The 22,832-nt window shown below is 36.2% G+C and overlaps 1 protein-coding gene across 1 annotated transcript; it reads left to right on the top strand.

The window, feature by feature from the left end:
- Positions 1-12,547: 12,547 nt before the first annotated feature.
- On the top strand, positions 12,548-19,205 carry LOC103957082 (homeobox-leucine zipper protein ATHB-8). The gene is made up of 19 exons (XM_009369165.2): positions 12,548-12,868; positions 13,066-13,301; positions 13,443-13,602; positions 14,181-14,293; positions 14,452-14,542; positions 15,278-15,373; positions 15,477-15,590; positions 15,696-15,779; positions 16,033-16,188; positions 16,288-16,362; positions 16,539-16,645; positions 16,733-16,922; positions 17,132-17,317; positions 17,449-17,532; positions 17,701-17,835; positions 17,947-18,272; positions 18,432-18,531; positions 18,646-18,795; positions 18,885-19,205. Exons 2-19 carry the CDS (start codon positions 13,081-13,083, stop codon positions 19,029-19,031), a joined length of 2,535 nt encoding a protein of 844 aa, XP_009367440.2. The 5' UTR covers positions 12,548-12,868; positions 13,066-13,080; the 3' UTR covers positions 19,032-19,205.
- The last annotated feature ends 3,627 nt before the right edge of the window (positions 19,206-22,832 follow it).

Below are 22,832 nucleotides of genomic sequence, written 5' to 3'. Positions count from 1 at the left end.
ATGCAATAAAAAAACAAAAAGATAATTGTACAATGAAAATGTCATCACACAAACTAAATATTATCTAATCAATACTTGAAAAACATAAATAAAAATTTAGCACAAATTACTTTTCCCACTTAAAAATTTAGGCAAATTTAACGGAGATATGCATTCTACAAAATTAGTTTCAATGATCGAACCATCAAACTTGTTTGTAGATACTACAAGATCGCATACGTAAAAAATCGTAAAAAACAAACATTCAGAGATTACGTAATAGAACAAAAGTTTTCGATAGTTATAACGAAAAATCACAATTTAACTGTTATTTTAGCTCCAATTTTAATGATTTTTTTACAGCTACACATCTCGACCCTATAAGAATGCAATGAATAAATTTGATCTTCAATTTAAAATATTTATACTAGTGGATACCACAAAATCTTATTTTATACTTAATGGAAGTATAACATTAACTCTTAAGTGTTTATTTAATCTACTGTTTTGACGCAATACACATTCTACGAAACTTTTTTCAATGATCTAACCGTCAAACTTATTTGTACACACTCCGAAATCGCATACATAAAAAATTACAAAAAACAAACATTCAAAAATTAGGTAATAATACAAAAATTTTCGACGGTTATAAACGAAAAATCATAATTTAACGGTTATTTTAGCTCCGATTTTGATGATTTTTTTACAGTTACACTCCTCAACCCTATAAGAATGTATTGAATGAATTCGATCTTCAATTTAAAATATTTACGCTGGTCGATACCACAAGTCTTACTTTATACTTGATGGAAGTATAGTATTAACTCTAAGTGTTTGTTTAATCTACCGTTTTGACGCTATATGCATTCTATGAAACTTTTTTCAATGATCCAACCGTAAAACTTATTTGTACACAATTTGAGATTGCATACGTAAAAATTGTAAAAAACAAACATTCAGAGATTACGTAATGGAACAAAAGTTTTCGACGGTTATAAACGAAAAATCACAATTTAACGGTTATTTTAGTTCCGATTTTAATAATTTTTTACAACTACACTCCTTGACCCTATACGAATGCAATGAATAAATTTGATCTTCAATTAAAAATATTTACACTACTGGATACCACAAATCTTACTTTATACTTGATGGAAGTATAATATTAACGTGTTTGTTTAATCTACCCTTTTGACCTGATATGCATTCTACAAAAAAAATTTCAACGATCCAACCGTAAAACTTATTTCTACACACTTCGAGATTGCATACGTAAAAAATTGTAAAAAACAAACATTCATATATTACATAACGGAACAAAAGTTTTTGACGGTTATAAACGAAAAATCACAATTTAACGGTTATTTTAGCTCTAATTTTAATGATTTTTTACAAATACACTCCTCGACACTATAAGAATGCAATGAATAAATTTGATCTTCAATTTAAACTATTTACACTAAGATTTTATACTTAATGGAAGTATAACATTAACTCTTAAGTGTTTATTTAATCTACCGTTTTGACACAATACACATTCTATGAAACTTTTTTCAATGATCTAACTGTCAAACTTGTTTGTACGCACTCCGAGATCACATACTTAAAAAATCACAAAAAACAAACATTCAGAGATTAGGAACAAAACAAAAGTTTTCGACAGTTAAAAACGAAAAATCACAATTTAACGGTTATTTTAGTTCTGATTTTGATGATTTTTTACAGCTACACTCCTCGATCCTATAAGAATGCAATGAATGAATTCGATCTTCAATTTAAAATATTTACACTAGTGGATAAATCTTATTTTATACTTAATGGAAGTATAACATTAACTTTTAAGTGTTTGTTAAATCTATCAATTTGATAGGATATGCATTCTACGAAACTAATTTTAACGATCCAACCATTATATATGTTTGTATATACTCCGAGATATCATGTGTAAAAAATCGCAAAAAGCCATGAGTGAAAAAAAATAATAATTAAAACATGTGTTTATTTATTTATTTTTAATCAATATAACATTTTAAAATAATAAAATCAGACATGATAGAGTACACTAGATGTTCATGTGTGTTTATGTGCCAGACAATGTGCTTTGTGACGCATTGAAATTTTTTTTTGAATTTCTTTGTATCTTGTTGCTTGCCTGTGAGGGAGCATAATCCTTATTACAAAAATGATAGAGCTTCAGATTGTAGTCTGTTGTTATTATTCTCTCATAAAATTTATGACTTGTGGGAATTGGGTTCATTAGACTTTAGGGTCATGAGTGAAAAAAAATATATTTAAAATATGTGTGTATTTATTTATTTTTAACCAATATCACATATTAAAATAATAAAATTTTCATTTATGTCGGTTATAACTGTTAGAATACTAAAATAATAACCGCCATCAAGTAAAATAATAAAATAGTCAAATTCTGAAGGTTATAACCATCACAATTAACTTAAAAACCGCCAAAAACTTCAAAAATATTTAAAAAAAAAAAGGATTTAAAAATACTGTCGGTTATAACCGATAGTATTTATGTGATATCCGCCATTAAATATCCGTCAAGAATTTATGTCAGATATAACCGACATGATTTTTCTAATATCCGTCACTAATTAAATGATGTGTCGGATATATTTTATCCAACAAGATTTTTCTAACATCCGCCACCATCATCCGCCACCTAAAGCTAATATTGTAGTAGTGAGTGTACACCACCCTTGGATCAAATTCGACTCCAAAGAAATGAAGCAAATCCAAACCTTTGAAGGAAACAAGAAAGCTCTATGGCCAAAGAAAACACTCACGTTCTTCACCAAGCTCGTGGAGAATTAACAAGCACAACTACACATGCCAATTCAACCCCAACAAAGCCAAAGACCACTCGCGACGTGAAGCTTCTCGTGGTCCAATTTCATTCAAGGTCAAGGCTCGACGGCCCTTGAAAAAACCTCGAGCCTAATTCAAAATCAAGCCTCGACGGCCGTTGAATCGACATCTACAATGAGGGACTTCAAAACACATCTTCTACACATGACAAGCACATGTATACGACGCGCCTCGAAGTGGGGGCATTTGTAGACATCGAAATTTCGGTGAAATAAATATTCACCAACGCATTAAAGTTTTGACGTGCCAGAGGATACGTGGCATGCGCCACGTTTGAATAAATTGTACACATGGCATGTGACTCAACAAAATCGGATGAGTCATCAAGAAGGACACGTGTCAACACTTGACGGAAAGGAATTATTTGATTTTTTTAATTTAATTAAATCAAATGTTAATTGGCAAGGCTTAAGAAGTCTATAAATACAAGGCTCCAAGGCAAAGGAAGGGGTTCAGAATTCATTTCATGCCTAAACGCTAAAGCTTTGAAATTCCGAAGCTCTCAAGCACTCAAACCTCCTAAACACTCAAGCACTCAAGAAGACTCGCAAAATCCTTCGTGTTCTTCGTCAAAACCTTTGAAGAATCAACAAGCACAACTACATGTGCCGGTTCTTCCTTCGCCACAAGCCAAATCCTTGAGGCAATCGTTCATTCAAGATCAAGTCATCATGACCCTTAGATCAACAACCCCTACATCACACATCTACATCTTTCGGAGATCGAATCAGAGGATCAAGTTGTAAACAGATTGTAACCCTACAATTTCATCAATACAAACATTTACTTTGTACACGTGTTCTTGGCTCATTTATCGCCAGATCTTTGTGTTTACAATAATGTCTTAAACTAAAAACTTATTCTGTGTTTTCATTTTACAATTTCTCTCAGGTACTTCAAGTTAATTGACACCGCTGCAGTTAGAAAGCTTGCTGACTGAAGGGAGCACGTCTAAACATTGGCTGGTTGGTTATGCAGACTTCTTCTCGAGTTTTTTTTTTTCATAAGATATAGTGTATTGTGCTATTGCTATACAGTATACACATCGTTTCAATAAATGCACTGTGATAGTATACGAAGGAGAGTTGCAATGTTAGCATTCTTTCCTTTGATATATTTAGTATGGCATATTTGGCAGATTGAATTTCGTTCCTCTTACTCTCCTGCTTCCAGACGCTCAAGTCGGTGCTTTCCTGAGCTTTCAATTACGTATGTTTCCCACCTAATAATGCAATAGTTTTGGCTGTTGTCATTCCTCAGTTACCTCTAAATCCAAAGTACATAATATATCTTCTGTGTGGCTATATTTAGTTACTGGCTCACTGCTCAGCAATCGATACTGAGACCATGTACTTGCAGGGAGCATGGGCCAACTTCCTACCTATGTCTTATTCACGAACGGAGATGAAGTTGTACGGTATCCACAACTAGAATCTCAAGCAAAAGCATTTCGTGATCCCGTAACTAAGGTACTGGGACAAATTACATATCCAACATAGCTAGGTATGAACCAATTTCGTAGTCTTTGCTCTCATTGTTTTCAACTTCCCAGAACCTCAGTGAGACTGATGATTTGAGTTGGGTTCACCAGCTGTTTGGGTAACATAATCAAACATTGCTAATTCAATCTATCATGCTTTGATAATGCATCAAAGTTTTGAAAATTATAATTCAACATGTGGTTTCATGTTAATGTGGTCCGACTTCCGACTCATTTCATTTACGGGCTTCTTGTTTGTGTTGCAGAAATTCTTTTGGTGCCATTTTAAGCTCGACAAGCACCTTCTTGAGTACATAATAAGTTACACATAAACCTTTTCCTCCATTTCACACGGAAGGTGAGATTTTGAGCAAACGTGATTAAGCAGATCCAGGCATTGATTCAACTGTGAATTGTTCGGAATCCTCATAACTTTTGTATTTTGAACAAATTAAGCAGATTGTAGTAGAGAAAATTCAAGCAGGGAATTTGGATCGTTCACACAACTCTTGTAATTTTTGTATAAATTTGACATAAATGGTTGATTTGTGATACATACTTCATAGATATTTAACCTCATGGAGTCATACAAATGCTTGTATCTCGAGTGATTGGTCTGGTTTGGTATTGAGGTGATTCTGAAAAAAGCTGATATCATAAAAAGCTGAGAGCTTTTTTTGTGTTTGGTAAACATTCAGCTTCAGCTTTTTTTCACAGTTTTGGGTGAAAAAAAGCCAAAAACAAGAAGCTGCAAAATCCAGCTTTGAAAAACCGGCCTTTTTTCACATCTGTTTACATAAAAGTTTACCAAACACTATAATACTGTTTTTTTTTTTTTTTTCAAAAGTACTTTTACAAAAAAGTTTACCAAACACTCTGCTGTTTTATTTCACATCTATTTATTCTCACAGCACAGCAAAAACAGTTTTTTTTTCAAAGCACAGTAATACCAAACCAGCCCTTAGAGCGTCTGTACCTACAACTTTTGTGTCCGGTAACCCTCCTCCCAAAAACATTTACGGGGACAAGGGTGGGTTGGGCCTAATATGTTACGCTTGTTTCATCTTAATTGGGCCTAATATTTTGGACTTGTTTCATCTTACTTGCCCAGTGACCATTTCCAACTTCAATTCTAGTTACGCGGGTTTGAAGTTGGGAAGTGAAGAAAGTGCGGAGGGTGGGTAAAGCAATAGCAGTGCCCCAATCCGAGAGCGCCACGTCAGAGTTGCAGTGGGGCCGGCAGCCGCTTACTAGCTTTAATGTGGTGGGAAAACGGAAAACCGAGAACGGGCGTCCCGTCGCGGCCGTTTAAAGTGGCGCCGCCGAATATTCTGCCGTTTGAAATTGTTTAATAGAGTATGATTTGATGGTGATATTTGATTGAGATCGCCGAAGAGAATATCAAATCGAGATCCAGGTGGGTCCCGATCCATATCTCTATTTGTACGCCGCTTTGTGGATCCCACCAATACACCTCCTCTCTTCTCCCATTTGGTTGTCGGCTCACGCAGGCACGCTGGCCGGCACTCTGCTTACTTTACTCACTCCCATTAGATTGTGCTCTGCGATGTGCCCTCCCTCCATTCCTTCCTTCCTTCCATCCTTCCTTCTTTCTTCTCCTTTTTAATAATAGGATAAGAGTAATGTTAGAAATATCATATTTTTAAATCAAATTACGTAAACTAGATGATTTGATTATTGAGCATTGAATTATTAAATAAGTGTCGATTAATGTGTTTATTTTGTTACTAATGAAACATCATTTAGTTTGTAAGTTTGATATCCCTAACATTATATGAATATTCATCCTTTTACTTCGCGTGCCGTTCTTCAATGGTGGTGTTATCTACTTTCTCGAGTTTCTTTCTTATTGTACAATTTCAAAAGATAACTTGAATTGTTTATTTTAAGTCATTGATAAATAATTTAAGAGAAATACTAAAGAGACTTTCTCAAAGTGGAGCTCCTTATAGACTCTCTAACTCCTCATGTTTTTGGTATAATATTTTATATGTTGGCATAGAAATTAAAGTTAAATTGTGAGGTGACAAAGAGTTCAGTGTCCCATTTTGAGAGAGCTCCGTTAACATTTCTCGTAATTTAAAATACAAAAGTTCAACTAAATCAAACAGTTTGTGAAATTTTCACCCTATTAATACATTTAACATTGGAATTATAGAGGCTACAAAGCAAAAGAAATTAGATCATTGTACCCTAGCTAGTCCTTCCTTTTTTTTGGTAACATAAACTGGGTAGAACACTCCAAAACTAACTCAAGAAATTATACAAATAGTTCGAATTCTAGAGACTCCATTCATATCATCAAATAAATGATCCACAATTCACACAGTTCGAGTCCTTTTACATAAGTGTATAACATATATTGTATATTAACTTGATCACATCTAAAAGTTCATTTCATAATGAACATCATGCATTGATGTACTCTAAAAGTTTTGATGAATTACATCATCCAAAGAATATGAATGCAAGTTCTATGTGTATGCACAACGCATGCCCGTATGCATGTACGTTGGAGCTGAAAAATCCAACATCGTCGACAGATTCTGCTGTGAAAGTGGCAGGCACGATGAACAAGGAAGTGAGTGAGTCAAGTGACTAAAGACAATTGCGATGTGAATTAATTAGTACCAGAAATGAGCAAGCAAACCAGTAAAGATTTGAGCAAGTAAAAGATGCTTTGCAGTTGCACTACGAGGAAAATGGGAGGTAATAACTTGGGGGCCAGCGTACACGGCGGCGACAGGCGCCCCACAATTACTCAAATCACAATAAATCGCGCCAACGCAAAACTGATGAGGAGGACAAGGAGACAATGATCCGTCGTGTCACAGTAAAAGGAGACGATGCTGGAGATAAAGGAGTGAAGTGAGTGAGTGAAAAGTAAAGTCCGTTACGTTGACGAAACGAAAGTAAAAGCATAAACCACGCATCCCGAGGAGAATACAGAGCAGAAGAGAATGTCACTCGGTTTCTGTCTCTCTCTGACAGCACCACCACCGAAAGATGGCGACACGCCTGCTGTTCACGGTGGTCCCGCGCCTCTATATTATATATCCACTTCCCTATGCCCGCTAAGCAACTCCATCCAAAGTTCATGTGTTAGTTTTGTTTCTGGTCCTAAGCAAATATACCATGAAAACAAAGCGCCCTCGGATCTCATGCATTCATGTTACAAGATAGACTACGTATTTGTTTTTATTTAGTTTTCGATCTTCAAAAGTTGGTAATGTAAAATGGTTAAGATTCAGTTTCAAGACACAAATTAACTTGTGCTTGTTTTTTATTCGATGAGAAGTTCGTCACAATTAACATAAATTGAACCAAACCAAACTATCGTAGTTTCTTTAGTAATTTTAGGGTACACCGTACATGCTTGGTTTTTTTCCCTATTTGTCAGCTTCATAAGTTACTATATATGCGCAACAATATATTAAGGCTATGAAATTATTCCAATTTCTAACTTCTTTTGGTGTTTATTGACACACAGAGAATAAAAGTATGCATGAAAATTCATAATTATGTACCTAAAAATCATGAATCATATCAACCAGAGAACTAATTTATCTCATTCTCATTTCATTTGCCGGTGATAGATGCTAAGGGGACATTTTTAAAAGTAAGATTCTCTATGGACTCTCTACTACCTCATTTTTTATATAATGTTTCGTAATGTTGACATGGAAATTGATGTTAAACTTGTGAGATGATAGATAGTTCATTAAAAGTCTGACTTTAAGAGAGTCCCATTATCATTTCTCTTTTTCGATTCATGACTTTCCCGTTTCAAAATAAGTAACAATGCCATATAAAGTCCAACTTTAAGAAAGTCCCATTAGCATTTCTCTTTTCTGACTCATGACTTTCCCGTTTCAAAATAAGTAAAAATGCCACATATTCATTTTCTTTTCCGAAACTCTCACTTAACCTCCTGTTTTCCATCTTTTGTCGTCAGCGACAACCCCCTCCTCACCGAAAGATGTCATCTTATTTCCTCCATCTCAACCCTATAGGCCTATCCTCCATTGATTTTGTGGAGTTCCCTTTCTTTCTTAATGAAAAATTAGCCCTAGAAAATCTCTAACCTATTTCTTTAGTAATTCTTCGCTCGTATTATTGGTACCTTACATGCTACAAATGTTTAAGATATGCAATGCAATCGTCAATTGTGTGCGATACTATCATACTAGCATTTATTCATAATCGTAGATTACATGCTAACCAATAACGATAAAAGCATCATAAACGAATGAAGCTATAGCGCTGGTGAATCCAATGAAGGCTCAGGAGGATCACTCGACCCTTCTCATGTCCAAGTTATTGTTATATGCCTTGTTTGTATCTTTTTTTTCTATATCAAAATTTTTAAGGTTTTGACCTTGTTGGTCCATTGAAAAGTAAGTGTGATACTTGATTTTTTGATCCGTATCCTCAGAGTTATAATTCATGAATGAAATTTAACATATTGTATTTTTTCTCTTTATTGTATTAATGATCACTGATTAGCTAATCACCTAATCCTAATTATACAATTTCTAGTTTTGCCATTGAGCTATCGTAACTCATTTTGTAATGAAAATTTGATGCTAGCACATAAATTTTACAGATCTATATAAACAAAATAAAATGGGAAAAAGGCAAAATTCCAAAGAAAAAAAAATACAAAGTAAAAAGAAAATGGTGAACATGAGGTGGTTGGCAAGAAGGATCACGCTGTAAGTAAAGCTGAGGGGAGGGCGCTGCACGCGTGCGGGGGCCACATCCTTTTGGGCCCACAAGTGTGGACCACACCCAGAAGTGGTCTGCTGGCTGGCGTCGAGCACACTCTACACATCAATCGACACTTGTCGACCCGTTGCAGGCCCAAAGCTTTTACCAACAAAAAAATATAAAAAGTAAAAAGAAAAAAATAATTCACATAACTTTGGTGGCACGCTTTTCTGTCCTACCACCGGGCGTGGCGGGGTATGCTGTCCCTTTTACCAGCCCACAGGCTTCTGTCACACCCCGTTGACATATAATAAATAGTAAAATTAGATTAGGGCTTTTGCTTTAATTTTCTTTTGTGTTAGGCCATTGATGTTGCATGCCTCCTTATCTTTTAACAATTAACATAGATTAAGTCTTGGGGTTAACGCTAAGAGCTTATTAGTTAATTAGTGTAGTCTCCTCGACAATTAGTTCAATAATCAGTTTGAAAATACGTATGCTTATCACTTATCAACTGTTGATACAGTTAACTTTGAAGATTTTTGCTTTATTCAAAACGACAATGCTATTTAAACAGATAAAACGAATATACTTCCTAACACAATTTATACGTGATAGTGTAGATGAGTTTTACATACTACGGAAGGTCATGCCCATATTAGAGTGTACAAAATGCGTAAGTTTTGTGTGTTAAAATAAAATTTGGGTTGTTGTTAGACCAACCCTATTGTCTTATTTTTTCCAGCCACATTATAATCCCAGCCACCATAAAAAGTAAGAAATTAAAATGTTATTTCCTCACTCATTATTATTCTTAGAAGAACCTCTAATATACAAGCCCAACAAAAGGATAAAAATGGGGAACACACGCTCAACCGTTGGATTTCTCTTATAATGAGATCGTGCGGCTGTCAGTTAACCATGGCTTTTTACATTTTTGTTTCTATCTTTTTTCTTCACATATCTCTACCTCGCGAAGGCCCCACAAGAGGTTCTCCGATTCTTCTTGAGTTCGAGGTTGGAGTCGATTGATTTGCGCCTGCTTGTGAGGTAGAGTAATTTCTCCCATTCAAGGAGAAAAAAGGGAAAACCAATAGGGTCATAAAGTCTTTTTCCTAAAAGGATAAATATGTCATTAAATAGGACAAGGAGGTGGGCTTAATTGTTCTCTAAACTTAGGGCTGGTTTGGTATTGTTGTGATTTGAAAAAAAAAAACTGCTTCTACTGTGTTGTGAGAATAAGCAAATGTGAAATAAAGCAGCAGAGTGTTTGGTAAACTTTTTTGTAAAAGCGTTTTTGAAAAAAAAAAAAAAAGCAATATTATAGTGTTTGATAAACTTTTATGTAAAACAGATGTGAAAAAAAGCCGGTTTTTCAAAGTTGGGTTTTGCAACTTCTTGTTTTTGGCTTTTTTTTTACCCAAAACTGTGAAAAAAAGCTGAAGTTGAATGTTTACCAAACACAAAAACAGCTCCCTGCTTTTTTTGATACCAACTTTTTTTAGAATCACCTCAGTACCAAACCAGACCTTATTATAGTCAAAATAAGTGCTTATTTTCATCAAATGGAGGACTTACTTGTAAAGACCTTTAAAAGTTTTAGGGTTTCGTAACTTTTACAAAATGGGGCAAAAAAGTGAAGATCATGAAGGGGAAAAGAAATTAGGTAATAATTGAATTCTTAAGTCTATCTTAAGATTTGGAGCAAACACCCACTTAGGTTGGTCTGCCATTAGCTTCTAATTTTGGCCAATCAAATTTAATTATTTTTTTTCTCCTTTTTAGTGACGGCCAACTTTGAGGAGTGGAGAATGTGGGAAGGTTTGAAAAATGGATGGTGGGAGATGAGAGAAGACCATGCCACATTGACTTGGGGAAAATTTGCCAAGTTGTATTGACTTGCACATGTTCAGTAAAGTGAAATTATGGTGGAGAAAGGTACTGTATTATTTTGTGTAAGACTATGAGGGGGTTCTAAGAAAGTGGCATACTTAGTCTTTTACCTAGGACAATTATGGATCTGCAAAATTCAACCCATTGTGACTTGTCATAGCATAGGACTCATTAAGATATAGATTGTTTAGCTGGATTGACTTAGTGTAGTGTGCCAGCCATTTTGCACATTAGTTTGATCTATTATTCTGCAAATTAGACTATTGCGTTATAGGAAAACGTAAGTATAAAACGTGTTAGTGAGGTATACTGTACATTTGTTACATGTAAGTTTTTTTTAGCTAAGCGACTTAGTTCGCATCTGCATTTTTTTTATATTAGAAGACAATCTTGTTGACAAGTCGGAAAATAAATAGACTCAAAAGCCTTTTCGAGAGTTAATTAACATAATTGGTAGTATCAAAATTTCTTCTGGTTAGTTAACTATGGTGACAAGTGACTAATTGATGGGTACATGTGGAGAAATTTTTCAGTGCGCTGAGAACACGGCCTGGTACATCAAATGTTATAATACAATTGATTGAATTTTTTTTTTTTGAAGTTTCTAACCAATTATATTACTACACTTGGTATACCGGACCGTATGCCTGACATATTGAAAAATCTCTGGTAAGTATGAAAAAATTTATATTGTTTTGACCGAAAGTGGAGGGAGTGACATATATTCAATTAAAGTTGCTATGTTTTGGAAAAACAATAAAGACTTGGGTTATTGTTTGAATATTAGTGGGTTAGTAAAATATAGTGGGATGAAAACGTGTTTCCTTGCTTATTTAATCAACTAAGGACATATATAAAGAAAGGGTACATATAATAGGGTTGTGGAACTACATCATCAACATGTAAGGATGAATATTCTATATTCAGTCCAAACTAGTCGATAGAGAAAATACTTTGAATCAAGATTCAAGTACTAGGCGCCACAGTACTGAAATAACCCACTATATAATTTGATGTATAAACATATTTTTCTATATTTTAATCTCATAAGGGAGGTTGATTAATCAAACATATATAATTTGTTTTCTAAGTATAAAGCAAGCAGTTGGACACTTGTGCATGAAATCAGACAGACCCAAAATAATTAAACAACCATATGACAACATCCAATATTGCTTGACAGCCAAACTATGCTTATAAAAGTTGCATGTATATATAAGTGCATATATATATATGTTTATAGATATATATGTATTTGCATGAGGGGTGATGGCATGAGAAAATGAGGTCGCATGCTAAAACCCTCATGATTTTGTCTTTGTTTTCACATGCAAACCATTGTTTTTACCCTATTAACTTTTCACCTCATTTTCACATGAATATTGGAGGGTAAATACGAATGGACTGACCGTCTGGCGTATGGCATGTACATCAAAGTGTGGATTGATGCGGAAAACTCAGAGATAAAAAGATTCCTAGAGAGAGAGAGAGAGAGAGAGAGAGAGAGAGAGAGAGAGGACAGTTGGTGAGACAGAGTTTTAAGTGTTGGAAAGCGCCCAAACAAACCAGTACCGCAAGAAAAATCAGCAGTAAACGAGAGAGAGAGAGAGAGAGAGAGAGAGAGAGAGAGAGAAATGATGTGAAAACAAGAAATGGTCGCTTTTATTCCTCTTCTGTCTGATATTAAGGGATTTTTCTCTTCTTAAAAACCTTTTCCTTTTATCATTTTTCTGCTCCATATATATTTATACATACATAAACAGTTTGAGTTTGAAAAACCAAAAGCAAAAGCCACTTCTCGACAACTCTGACCATGAATGAAACAACAAAATCACACTAATCGTCTCTCTAGCTTCCGGGCATCAACAAAACCTTCCTAGCAAATCCAAACCTGTAAGTTTCTTGCCTCAAAAATCTTCAATATTATCTCTTCTTCCCTTTATGATTCTGCTAGTGATTTTAACACTCATCTTTTAGTCTCATACGCTCCGTGCAGCGTAAAGTATGAGTACCAAAATTGCGATGTATGATTCGTGAGCTTATAGATCCGTATAAACATATGTAAATTTTGTGACTTTGGTGTTATATAGTGAGGAGGCCTTGTCATGATGGCGGTGACGTCATCCTGCAAAGATGGTGGGATGAAGATGCAGATGGACAATGGCAAGTACGTAAGGTACACGCCGGAGCAAGTGGAAGCTTTGGAGCGGTTGTACCATGAGTGCCCGAAGCCGAGCTCCATGCGCCGCCAGCAGCTCATCCGTGATTGCCCTATCCTCTCCAACATCGAGCCTAAGCAGATCAAAGTCTGGTTCCAAAACCGCAGGTGAAAAAAAGTTTAATATCTTTTCTGTTCATCAAGCAGTCAAATTTCTCAATTGGGTTGATTTATTTTTGGTTTTTAAATTTTGGGTTGGATCTATTTATTTATTTATTTATTTTGGCTTGGGTTGTTGTGTTTGAACAGATGTAGAGAGAAGCAGCGGAAGGAGGCGTCGAGGTTGCAGACCGTGAACAGAAAGCTGACGGCGATGAATAAGCTTCTGATGGAGGAGAATGATCGGTTGCAGAAGCAGGTGTCTCAGCTGGTCTACGAGAACAGCTACTTCCGCCAACAAACACAAAATGTAAAATCATTCACCTCCATCCTTTACAACATTCAAGTAAAAAAAAAAAAAAAAAAAAAAAATCATCCCAGTCAATTTTCTTACACAAATGGAGAAGCAAAATGCAAATTCTCACCAAATCACCGTAAATTTTGAAAAGCGATTTTGACACTCATCTTTTAGCCACTGCACTTCAAATCGACAATTTTACAGTTTTTCTTAACCTACCGGCAAGACGTTAAAAAATGAGTCTTGAAATCACATGTAGTTTTTCACTCTTAATTTCTTCATATATAGTATTTCTTTTATTTTTGTTCCTTATTTCTCGTTAAGTTATTCAATCGTAAAGCTAGAATTAATTGAAATCATAGTTGTTGTGAGTTAAGAAAGGAGAATTCTCTTATATTGGCTCAATTTGGTGAATCAAAATTGTTCTTCTCATAATTCCAATAAATGGGAATTCAACTCAATCTAGGAAAAATTTGATATTTTATTTCTTGAAGATAATAAACTTCTTTTTTTTTTTTTTTCCCACTTAAGTTTTTTGCATGATGGGGTTTTGAGATTTGTTGTTTCTTTGTTGGATTTGCACTTTGCAGGCAACTTTAGCCACGACAGACACAAGTTGTGATTCGGTGGTGACGAGCGGTCAACACCATTTGACTCCGCAGCAGCATCCACCACAACCGCCAAGGGATGCGAGCCCTGCAGGGTAAGTGTTCAACACCATTTCATGATTTTATTCTTCTTGTATTTGTTATGTCCTTTTCACTTGTTTTTTTCTTTTCTTTGGACCGCTGAGAGAAGAGAATATATCAGATTTTGATTGTTCTTTCTTTCTTTTCTTTTGTTTTGTTTGTTTGTTTTTAGACTTCTGTCCATTGCAGAGGAAACTTTAGCAGAGTTTTTATCAAAGGCCACTGGGACTGCTGTGGAGTGGGTCCAATTGCCTGGGATGAAGGTCTCTCTCTCTCTCTCTCTCTCTCTCTCTAAACATTTTTTTTTTTATTCTCAATACCATTTCAGCATACTTTGCTAAGCTTCCAAGCAACACCCAAAACACATCATTATCTCAATTTTTTTGACACACTAATCTTTTGCTTTTGCACTTTTGGGTCCCCCATTCTTCTTATTTTTGCTTCACCCAAGGCAATAGAAGAATATTGTTTTGCATTCTTTTATGCCACATAATTGTCTGGTAAAGCTTTTAAAGTTCTCTCTTTATCAAATTCAAATGTACAACGAAGAGAAGTTATTTTCTCAAAACGCATAAAAAACATTTGTGTAAGATACACAAAGTGCAAAAGCATTCTTTTTATGTACTTTGTTAAATGACTTAAAGGATAATCAAGATGCATAAGAAAACACGGTGTAAGATACAGTGAATGTGTGTAATTTTTTTTCTCAAAACGGATAAAATTTGATAAAGAATTGATAAATATGCACAAATTAAACCTGCTATACATTTTGCATCAAAACTAATAATGAGGACCGTATCTAACAATAAACAGTTAAACCTTTATTGTCTATTTAGTATTCCTCTAATTTTATTTTGAATTAAAAGTTTATAACCGATTTTAATCATGCACATTTCCTTAAAGAATTAAAGAAGTAATTACAATTATTCTTTTTTTTTTTTTTTTTTTTGGGTCGGGTGCTGATTATGTACTTTGTACGTGTGTTTTGAACTGCACAGCCTGGTCCGGATTCCATTGGAATCGTTGCAATTTCTCACGGTTGCACTGGTGTGGCAGCACGTGCATGCGGCCTTGTAGGTCTAGACCCTACAAGAGTAAGTTCTTCTTCTCCACCACTTGCTCTACTAAATTAAAGCACTAATCTTTGTAAAATTTTGGTAATTAAGTGTTAATCAAAGATACTCTTGCTGTATACAGGTCGCTGAAATCCTCAAAGATCGGCCTTCGTGGTTCCGAAACTGCCGGTCTGTGGATGTGCTGAACGTGTTGTCCACGGGCAATGGTGGAACCATTGAACTCCTTTACATGCAGGTAACCAAGATCCTCTCCAGTCTCTTTCTGTAGTTCTCGTATCTGTTTTCATCAATATTAATAAACATGCTTAACAAATATCTGAATTTTTTTTGCCTCTTTTAGCTCTATGCACCCACAACGTTGGCACCAGCTCGAGATTTCTGGTTGCTTCGCTACACATCGGTACTAGAAGATGGTAGTCTCGTGGTATGTGATGATTTTTTTGTCAATCTGTATGCACAAATGGAACTAAGTTACGAAGTTTTAATATAAAACACGAAACAAACTATAAGCCCTGTACATTAATTAGTGTCCCCCGTTCCATTTTTTATTAAAATTTTGTAACCAATGTCCTTGTTTCTTTTGTATGAGCACTCAATAATTTGGTGTTGCTTGTTTGTAACTTTGCCCATTTCAAGCACCTTTAATTTGGTTTTTATGCTGTAATTGCTGTTGGTAGGTCTGTGAAAGATCACTTAACAACACACAGAATGGTCCTAGCATGCCACCAGTGCAGAATTTTGTGAGAGCAGAAATGCTGCCGAGCGGGTATCTAATTAGACCTTGTGAAGGTGGTGGCTCGATCCTTCACATTGTTGATCATATGGATTTGGAGGTATGCAGAGCAGTCTGGCTTTCGTACGTTGAAGCAATGTCATTTCCTTTGCTTGATTGATCACAATTTTGACTTGTTAATTTGATTGCTTTAAACCAGCCTTGGAGTGTACCTGAAGTGTTGCGCCCGCTTTATGAGTCATCAACACTTCTTGCTCAGAAGACAACTATGGCGGTAAGATTGTTTTCTCCTAATCGATGCCATTTTTCTTGTTTGGATATTAAAATTTGTTAGTCGATAATGTTTGTTTAAAACAAGTTAGAATCGTAGAAATGATGAGCTTGAATAATATTCGAAGAATGAAGCATCATACGTCTTGTGTTCTAATGTAGACGTATTTATTCTTTCAGGCGTTACGCAACCTGAGGCAGATTTCTCAAGAAGTTTCTCAGCCTAATTCCGCTGGTTGGGGAAGAAGGCCTGCAGCTCTCCGTGCTCTTAGTCAGAGATTGAGCAAGTGTGTTATAATTTCACCTCCTTATGATTTCTTAGAATGGTTAGTCAACTTTCACCATGTTGGAGTCTTACAAATATTGTATTGCAGGGGTTTCAATGAAGCAGTTAACGGGTTTACAGATGAGGGATGGTCTGTTCTAGAAAGTGATGGTGTTGATGATGTTACCCTTCTTGTGAACTCGTCTCCGGGCAAGATGATGAGTGCAAATCTTTATACCAATGGAGTTCCATCTATGAGCACTGCAGTCTTATGTGCCAAGGCATCCATGTTACTCCAAGTAAGGATTTAGATGCGTTTTGGCCAATAACTAACAAAATTAAGTTGCAATAATACCTAATACGAAGCAGCAACTTGGAAAAGTATCCAGAAGGCACACATCAAATGATTTTGGTTTACATTTTGGTTTATTGCTCTCTTTTTTTCTCTCTAAACAAACATTTCAGAATTTAGTTATTGACTTGTGTGTATCGTTTCCATTGCCTACAGAATGTGCCTCCAGCCATACTTCTTAGATTCTTGCGAGAACACCGATCAGAGTGGGCTGACAGAAGCATTGATGCTTATTCAGCTGCTGCTATTAAAGCTGGTCCCTGCAACATGCTAGGGCCTCGAGCTGGAAGTTTCGGGGATCAGGTTATTCTTCCCCTGGCTCACACAATTGAGCATGAAGAGGTAGGCACCTGGTTTTGAATTTTTCAGTTAACCGTAAAAGGCCATTCTCTCATTAATTTAGCTGTTTTTTTTCATCTTAGCATAGCAATATGCTGTCTGAATTCTGATATATTTTGGTTTTCTGTAAACAGTTCATGGAGGTCATTAAGATTGAGAACATGGGCCACTATCGAGAGGATATGATGATGCCTGCAGCTGACATTTTCCTCTTGCAAGTAAGTACATATATTTTCTTTTCGATTTGATCTGTAACATAATGTTCTTGCAGTAATGCTCGACAGAAGTATTTGCAGTATATTTTTACTCTTCATATTTGATAGCTCTTAACATCCTTACCGGCTATGATCACTGATTTTTGCTGTTTCTGTTGCATCAAACCCCAGCTGTGTAGTGGAGTGGATGAGAATGCCATCGGGACCTGCGCTGAACTAGTATTTGCTCCCATTGATGCATCATTTTCGGATGATGCTCCAATTCTACCTTCTGGTTTTCGCATCATCCCTCTTGATTCTCGGATGGTAACCATTCATCTTATATGATATATCATAATATTATAGAATTCATTTTCCATCCCTTTTGTTTGATATTTTTTGTGTGATTATATCCTATATGCTTAAATTGTTGTGCAGGATACTCCCAGTCCAAACCGTACGCTTGATCTTGCCTCAGCTCTTGAAGTTGGACCTGCAGGAAGCAGAGCATCTGGTGATAATGCTGGCCACTCCGGCAATACGAAGTCTGTGATGACAATAGCTTTCCAGTTTGCATTTGAAATTCACCTCCAAGAAAATGTGGCCGCCATGGCTCGGCAGTATGTGCGCAGTATCATTGCATCAGTGCAGAGGGTGGCACTGGCACTCTCCCCGTCTCATTTTGGTTCACATGCTGGTTTCCGGCCTCCACCTGGCACCCCTGAAGCACAAACACTTGCTGGTTGGATCTGTCAGAGCTATAGGTGCGTATAGTACAAGTTCTTATCTGACAAGAGATTGGCTATATGGTTTGAAAATGGCAATGATAGTATGACACTTGTTGCCGAATCCTGCCATCAATCGTTCGTCGTAGAATTGGACAAAGGTGACTGCCGTATGCTGATTAATCTTGATCTTTTCAGGTGCTATCTAGGTGGAGAACTACTAAAAACCGAAGGAAGCGAGTCCATTCTCAAATCCCTTTGGCATCACTCGGATGCAATCTTGTGCTGCTCTTTGAAGGTAAATTGCTTACCATTCTTCTTTGGTTTTACAATATGAAGCATTCAATTTCATGCCTTTCGTAACAATTTGGTTCCCTCCCCCTTCCATAATCTAACTGCATCATTTATGCAGGCAATGCCAGTTTTCACATTCGCAAACCAGGCAGGCCTTGACATGCTTGAGACGACGTTAGTTGCACTTCAAGACATAACACTGGAAAAGATTTTCGATGACAACGGAAGGAAGACCCTATGCTCCGAGTTCCCGCAGATAATGCAGCAGGTATAGTACTTTGAAGTCCACCTAGATTTTCGGTACTTTTGAAATAGGCGATTAACTAACCTTTCGTTATTCAAATCATGGGGGTGCAGGGTTTTATGTGTCTTCAAGGAGGAATATGCATGTCAAGCATGGGAAGGCCGATCTCGTACGAGAGAGCAGTGGCATGGAAGGTGCTGAATGAAGAAGAAACTGCTCACTGTATCTGCTTCATGTTCATCAACTGGTCATTTGTTTAACACTTTGGAGGCCACAAGAACAACATCATAGGATATAGAACTTAGAAATTAAAACCTCTTCTTTGCACCAAAGGCATATTGGGCCCAAATTTTTTTGGTTATCAATATCATCTACTCTTTGCTACTTTTCTTTATGCTTTATTTATGAATCATAATGCTGCCGCCCTTTGTTTTCTTCTCCCCTTTAAAATAGATTACATATCAGCTTTGTAATCTTGGAGTTGAGTTGAGCACTGCATTTGAATGCATTTTAGGATCACGTTGAAAAGAAAAATTCGCTCACGACGGGGTTGTATACCTTCTCTATGTCACTCTTGTCATATGATAAGTCCTGTTAATTGCGGGTTTCCATGACACTCATGTTTCAAACTGTGGGTTCGAGATTAAATTTGAACTTCAGGTTTATGGGTACCTACATACAAACACACCGATATATATAGACACACAAGAACATATATTTTGAATTGGGGGTTATTTTGGGACCACATGTGTAAATGATAGGTCACAGCCCAAAATTGTAGGATGACATGGGCTACAGGCCCATCTGGCGATTGTTGGGTTGTGGGCTAGCTAAGAAAAATGGTGGGTCAACAGAACCCAACCTTAATTATTGGGCTAAGAAAGAAAAAGTGAAAAAATAAAGCCCAATATGTGGGTATGTTTATTCATACATGCCAAATAAAATTAGGCCCAAAAGAAAGAAATGAGAGGCCGGTTTGGGCAAGCCTACTTTGGGTTGGCTGAGATCTAAGACCAGCGTAGCTGGGTTTGAGGGTTTCACCAGAAAACCATGTGGGGGCGGCTGTAGGCAATGGTGCATGGTGGCACATATACCAGAAGGGTGTCGGGAGAGGTAATCTCAGGTGGTGGCGAGTCGGGGTTTGATTGGAACCTAGAAATTCATGACACCCGCCGGAAGGGGGGGGGGATCTTGAAGTCGAGGTTATTGAGAAAAGGTCGAAGATGCTATTGTGAATATCATGTTTAAGAATGGAAAAAATTGAACAAACTTGGAAAATTGAAAATAAAATAATCAGTACAAACAACGCCAAAAATTAACGTGGTTTTGCGATATGTGCCTACGTCCATGAGGCAGCAATAACAATCTTTCACTACATCAATAATGAATACAACGAATAATCTTGCCAAACCTTTTGAATAAAGAACTTGACGAAAAACCTGAAAGAACAAGAACAAGAAATACACTCTTTTATCTCTTTTCTTTTCTCTCGCATACACTTTGCCTTTTCTCACTCTGACTCATTGAGTGGTGTATAACTTATTGTTTTCCTACAATTCAAAACTAGTGCAATAGCCCTTTATATACACATAATAAGGGTCTTCTTCAATAAGGATTACTAATCCTAATTGGATTCTAGTTATGCATCTTTCTCCATTTAAGAAACTAACTCCAACTGGGAAAACAACATAAATTGGGTAAACAAATTAAATTGCGAAATCAATTCCAAATAGGTAACAATTTAATCCTCTAAGTCTATAATTCTAATAGAGTTAGGACAATTCATCATGGGCTAGAAAAACCCAACAATCTCCCCCTCCACACCATGAGGATGGTATACCAAAATATGATTGCTCCCTTTAACAAAACTCCCATTAATCAAACTTTTCATAACTAGGCTCCCCCTAATTGTACTACTCATAACCAGACTCCTCATGATCAAACTACTTATAACCAGGCTCCACCTGATTGACTACTCAGCTTCATTGGTAAAGGCAATTATAGACTTCTTTGCCAAAAAAAATCGTTCATCTGCACTAAAGAAGCTCTTCAACGTAAGTCACAACACCTATAGTATTGTTCCCATCCTTTTGTTCCTTTTTTTTTTCTATTTACGACAATGCTTCTTCACGTGACCCTTTTTTCCATAATAGTGGTAGTTACCACTGAATCTTGTCTCACCAAATGTTTTGCCTATTTTCTCTGTGACTAAGAGTTGTCCAGCGTCTACACTTGAAGCTTTTCTCCTTGTTTCTTCATTGAAGATACTATCCTTAACATCATCCATAGACAGTACACAATTAGAAGCCGAATTGCTTACAGTTACAAGAAAGGTTTCCCAACTATCTGGCAAAGATCCTAGCAACAATTCTTCAATATTCAAACCCATAGTGGCCACCTAATTCATCATGTTCTAAAAGTTGTTCAAGTGCTTAATTACACTAACATCTTCCGCATACTTCATGTTGACAAGCTTCTTGATAAAGAATGCTTTCTTGGCAACAATCTTCTTCTCAAAGAGGAATTCTAACTCTTCCAAAGAGTTTGCGCATCAGTCTCTTTAGACACATGATGATGGATCACATCCACTCATTGTATAATCGTACCAATAGTTACGATTCATCTTGGTTTACTTGGCATCATACATACTTGTTGGCTTGCTCTTAAGACCTTCAGTTGGCTTATGGAGATCTTTACAATAAAGCATGTCCTTCATTCTTAATTTCCATATAATCCAGTTGAAGCGGGTGAGTTTCATCATAATTGCACCCGTCATTTTAAACGACTATCAGCCAAACAAGACTCCGATACCACTTTTTGTGAATATCATGTTTAAGAATGGGAAAAACTAAACAAACTCGGGAAATTGAAAACAAAATAACCAAGACAAACAACACCAAGAATTAACGTGGTTGGGCTATATATGCCTAGGTCCACGAGGCAGCAACAATAATATTTCACTATATTAATAGTGAGTACAACGATTAATCTTGCCAAACCTCTAGAATAAAGAACTTGACGAAAAATCAAAAAGAACAAGAAATACACTATTTATCTCTTTTATTTTCTCTCACACACACTTTGCCCTTCTCTCACTCTGACTCCTTGAGTGGTGTACAACTTGTTGTTTTGCTCCAATTCAAAACTATTGCAATAGCCCTTTATATCGACATTATAAAGGTCTTCTTCAATAAGGATTACTAATCCTAATTGGAATCTAGTTATGAATCCTTTGCCAATTGAGAAACTAACTCCAATTGGAGAAACAACTTAAATTGGGTAAAAAATCTAAATTAGGTAAACAACTCCAATTGGGTAATAATCCTCTAAGACTATAATTCTAACAGACTTACGACAACTCATCGTGGGTTGGAAATACCCAATAGGTGCTGCTGCAGTTGCACTATGGCTGTGTTCGAAGATTTTCAATATTTTTAAACTAGGTGAGTAACTAACCTTTCGTTATTCAAATATTAGGGGTCCAGGGTTTTGTGTCTTCAAGGAGGAATATGCATCTCCAGCTGTTTGGGCCTAAATTCACATTTTTGGCCAAATTGAAGTCAGCCAAAAAAAAGGGCTATGAGTTTCTACTCGATCGTGTAGTATTGATTGAGTAGTTGAGTCCCAGATAGGCTGAGATTGTTAAGGATTAATTGAGATGTTTTCTGATGAGTATCAGAATATTCCAAGGATAAGGAATGAATTGAACACATGAAGGACTAGGTTCAGAGTCCGAATTCAGGTGCAAGAGGCTAAGCAAGGATGGTGATAGAATTTTGGTAGAGAATAATTCCGAATATATTCAGTGAATATGTCGAGGAATTGCAATATTATTAGAATTTATCACTTGGCAGGCTTGGGCACCAAGAAATATATCCCTATAAATATAGAAGGATTTGCAACGTAGAAACCCCCTTCAACTCTGCAAACAACTCAAAATGCTCTACGCGAAATCCTTTTCACACACTTGAGAAAAATACTAGCTATCATAACACTCAATACATTTTCAGTTTGGATAAGTAAACAACACCATGTTGACAATCGGTGACACCTTGAGTTTG

This window comes from the organism of the source record quoted next, unplaced genomic scaffold (assembly GCF_019419815.1).
Source record: "Pyrus x bretschneideri cultivar Hongxiangsu unplaced genomic scaffold, Pyrus_bretschneideri_v1 Contig15, whole genome shotgun sequence".
Lineage (NCBI taxonomy): Eukaryota > Viridiplantae > Streptophyta > Magnoliopsida > Rosales > Rosaceae > Pyrus > Pyrus x bretschneideri.
The sequence above is the reverse complement of the archived record's forward strand: the minus strand, read 5'-3'. Positions and strand labels throughout refer to the sequence as shown.

Bases quoted from the DNA above. Each gene is read 5' to 3' on its own strand.
- LOC103957082 (XM_009369165.2), top strand. From the start codon at position 13,081: ATGATGGCGGTGACGTCATCCTGCAAAGATGGTGGGATGAAGATGCAG. The intron at 15,374-15,476 runs GTAAGTTCTTCT...TGCTGTATACAG, and splicing joins TAGGTCTAGACCCTACAAGA to GTCGCTGAAATCCTCAAAGA. The intron at 17,836-17,946 runs GTAACCATTCAT...ATTGTTGTGCAG, and splicing joins TCCCTCTTGATTCTCGGATG to GATACTCCCAGTCCAAACCG.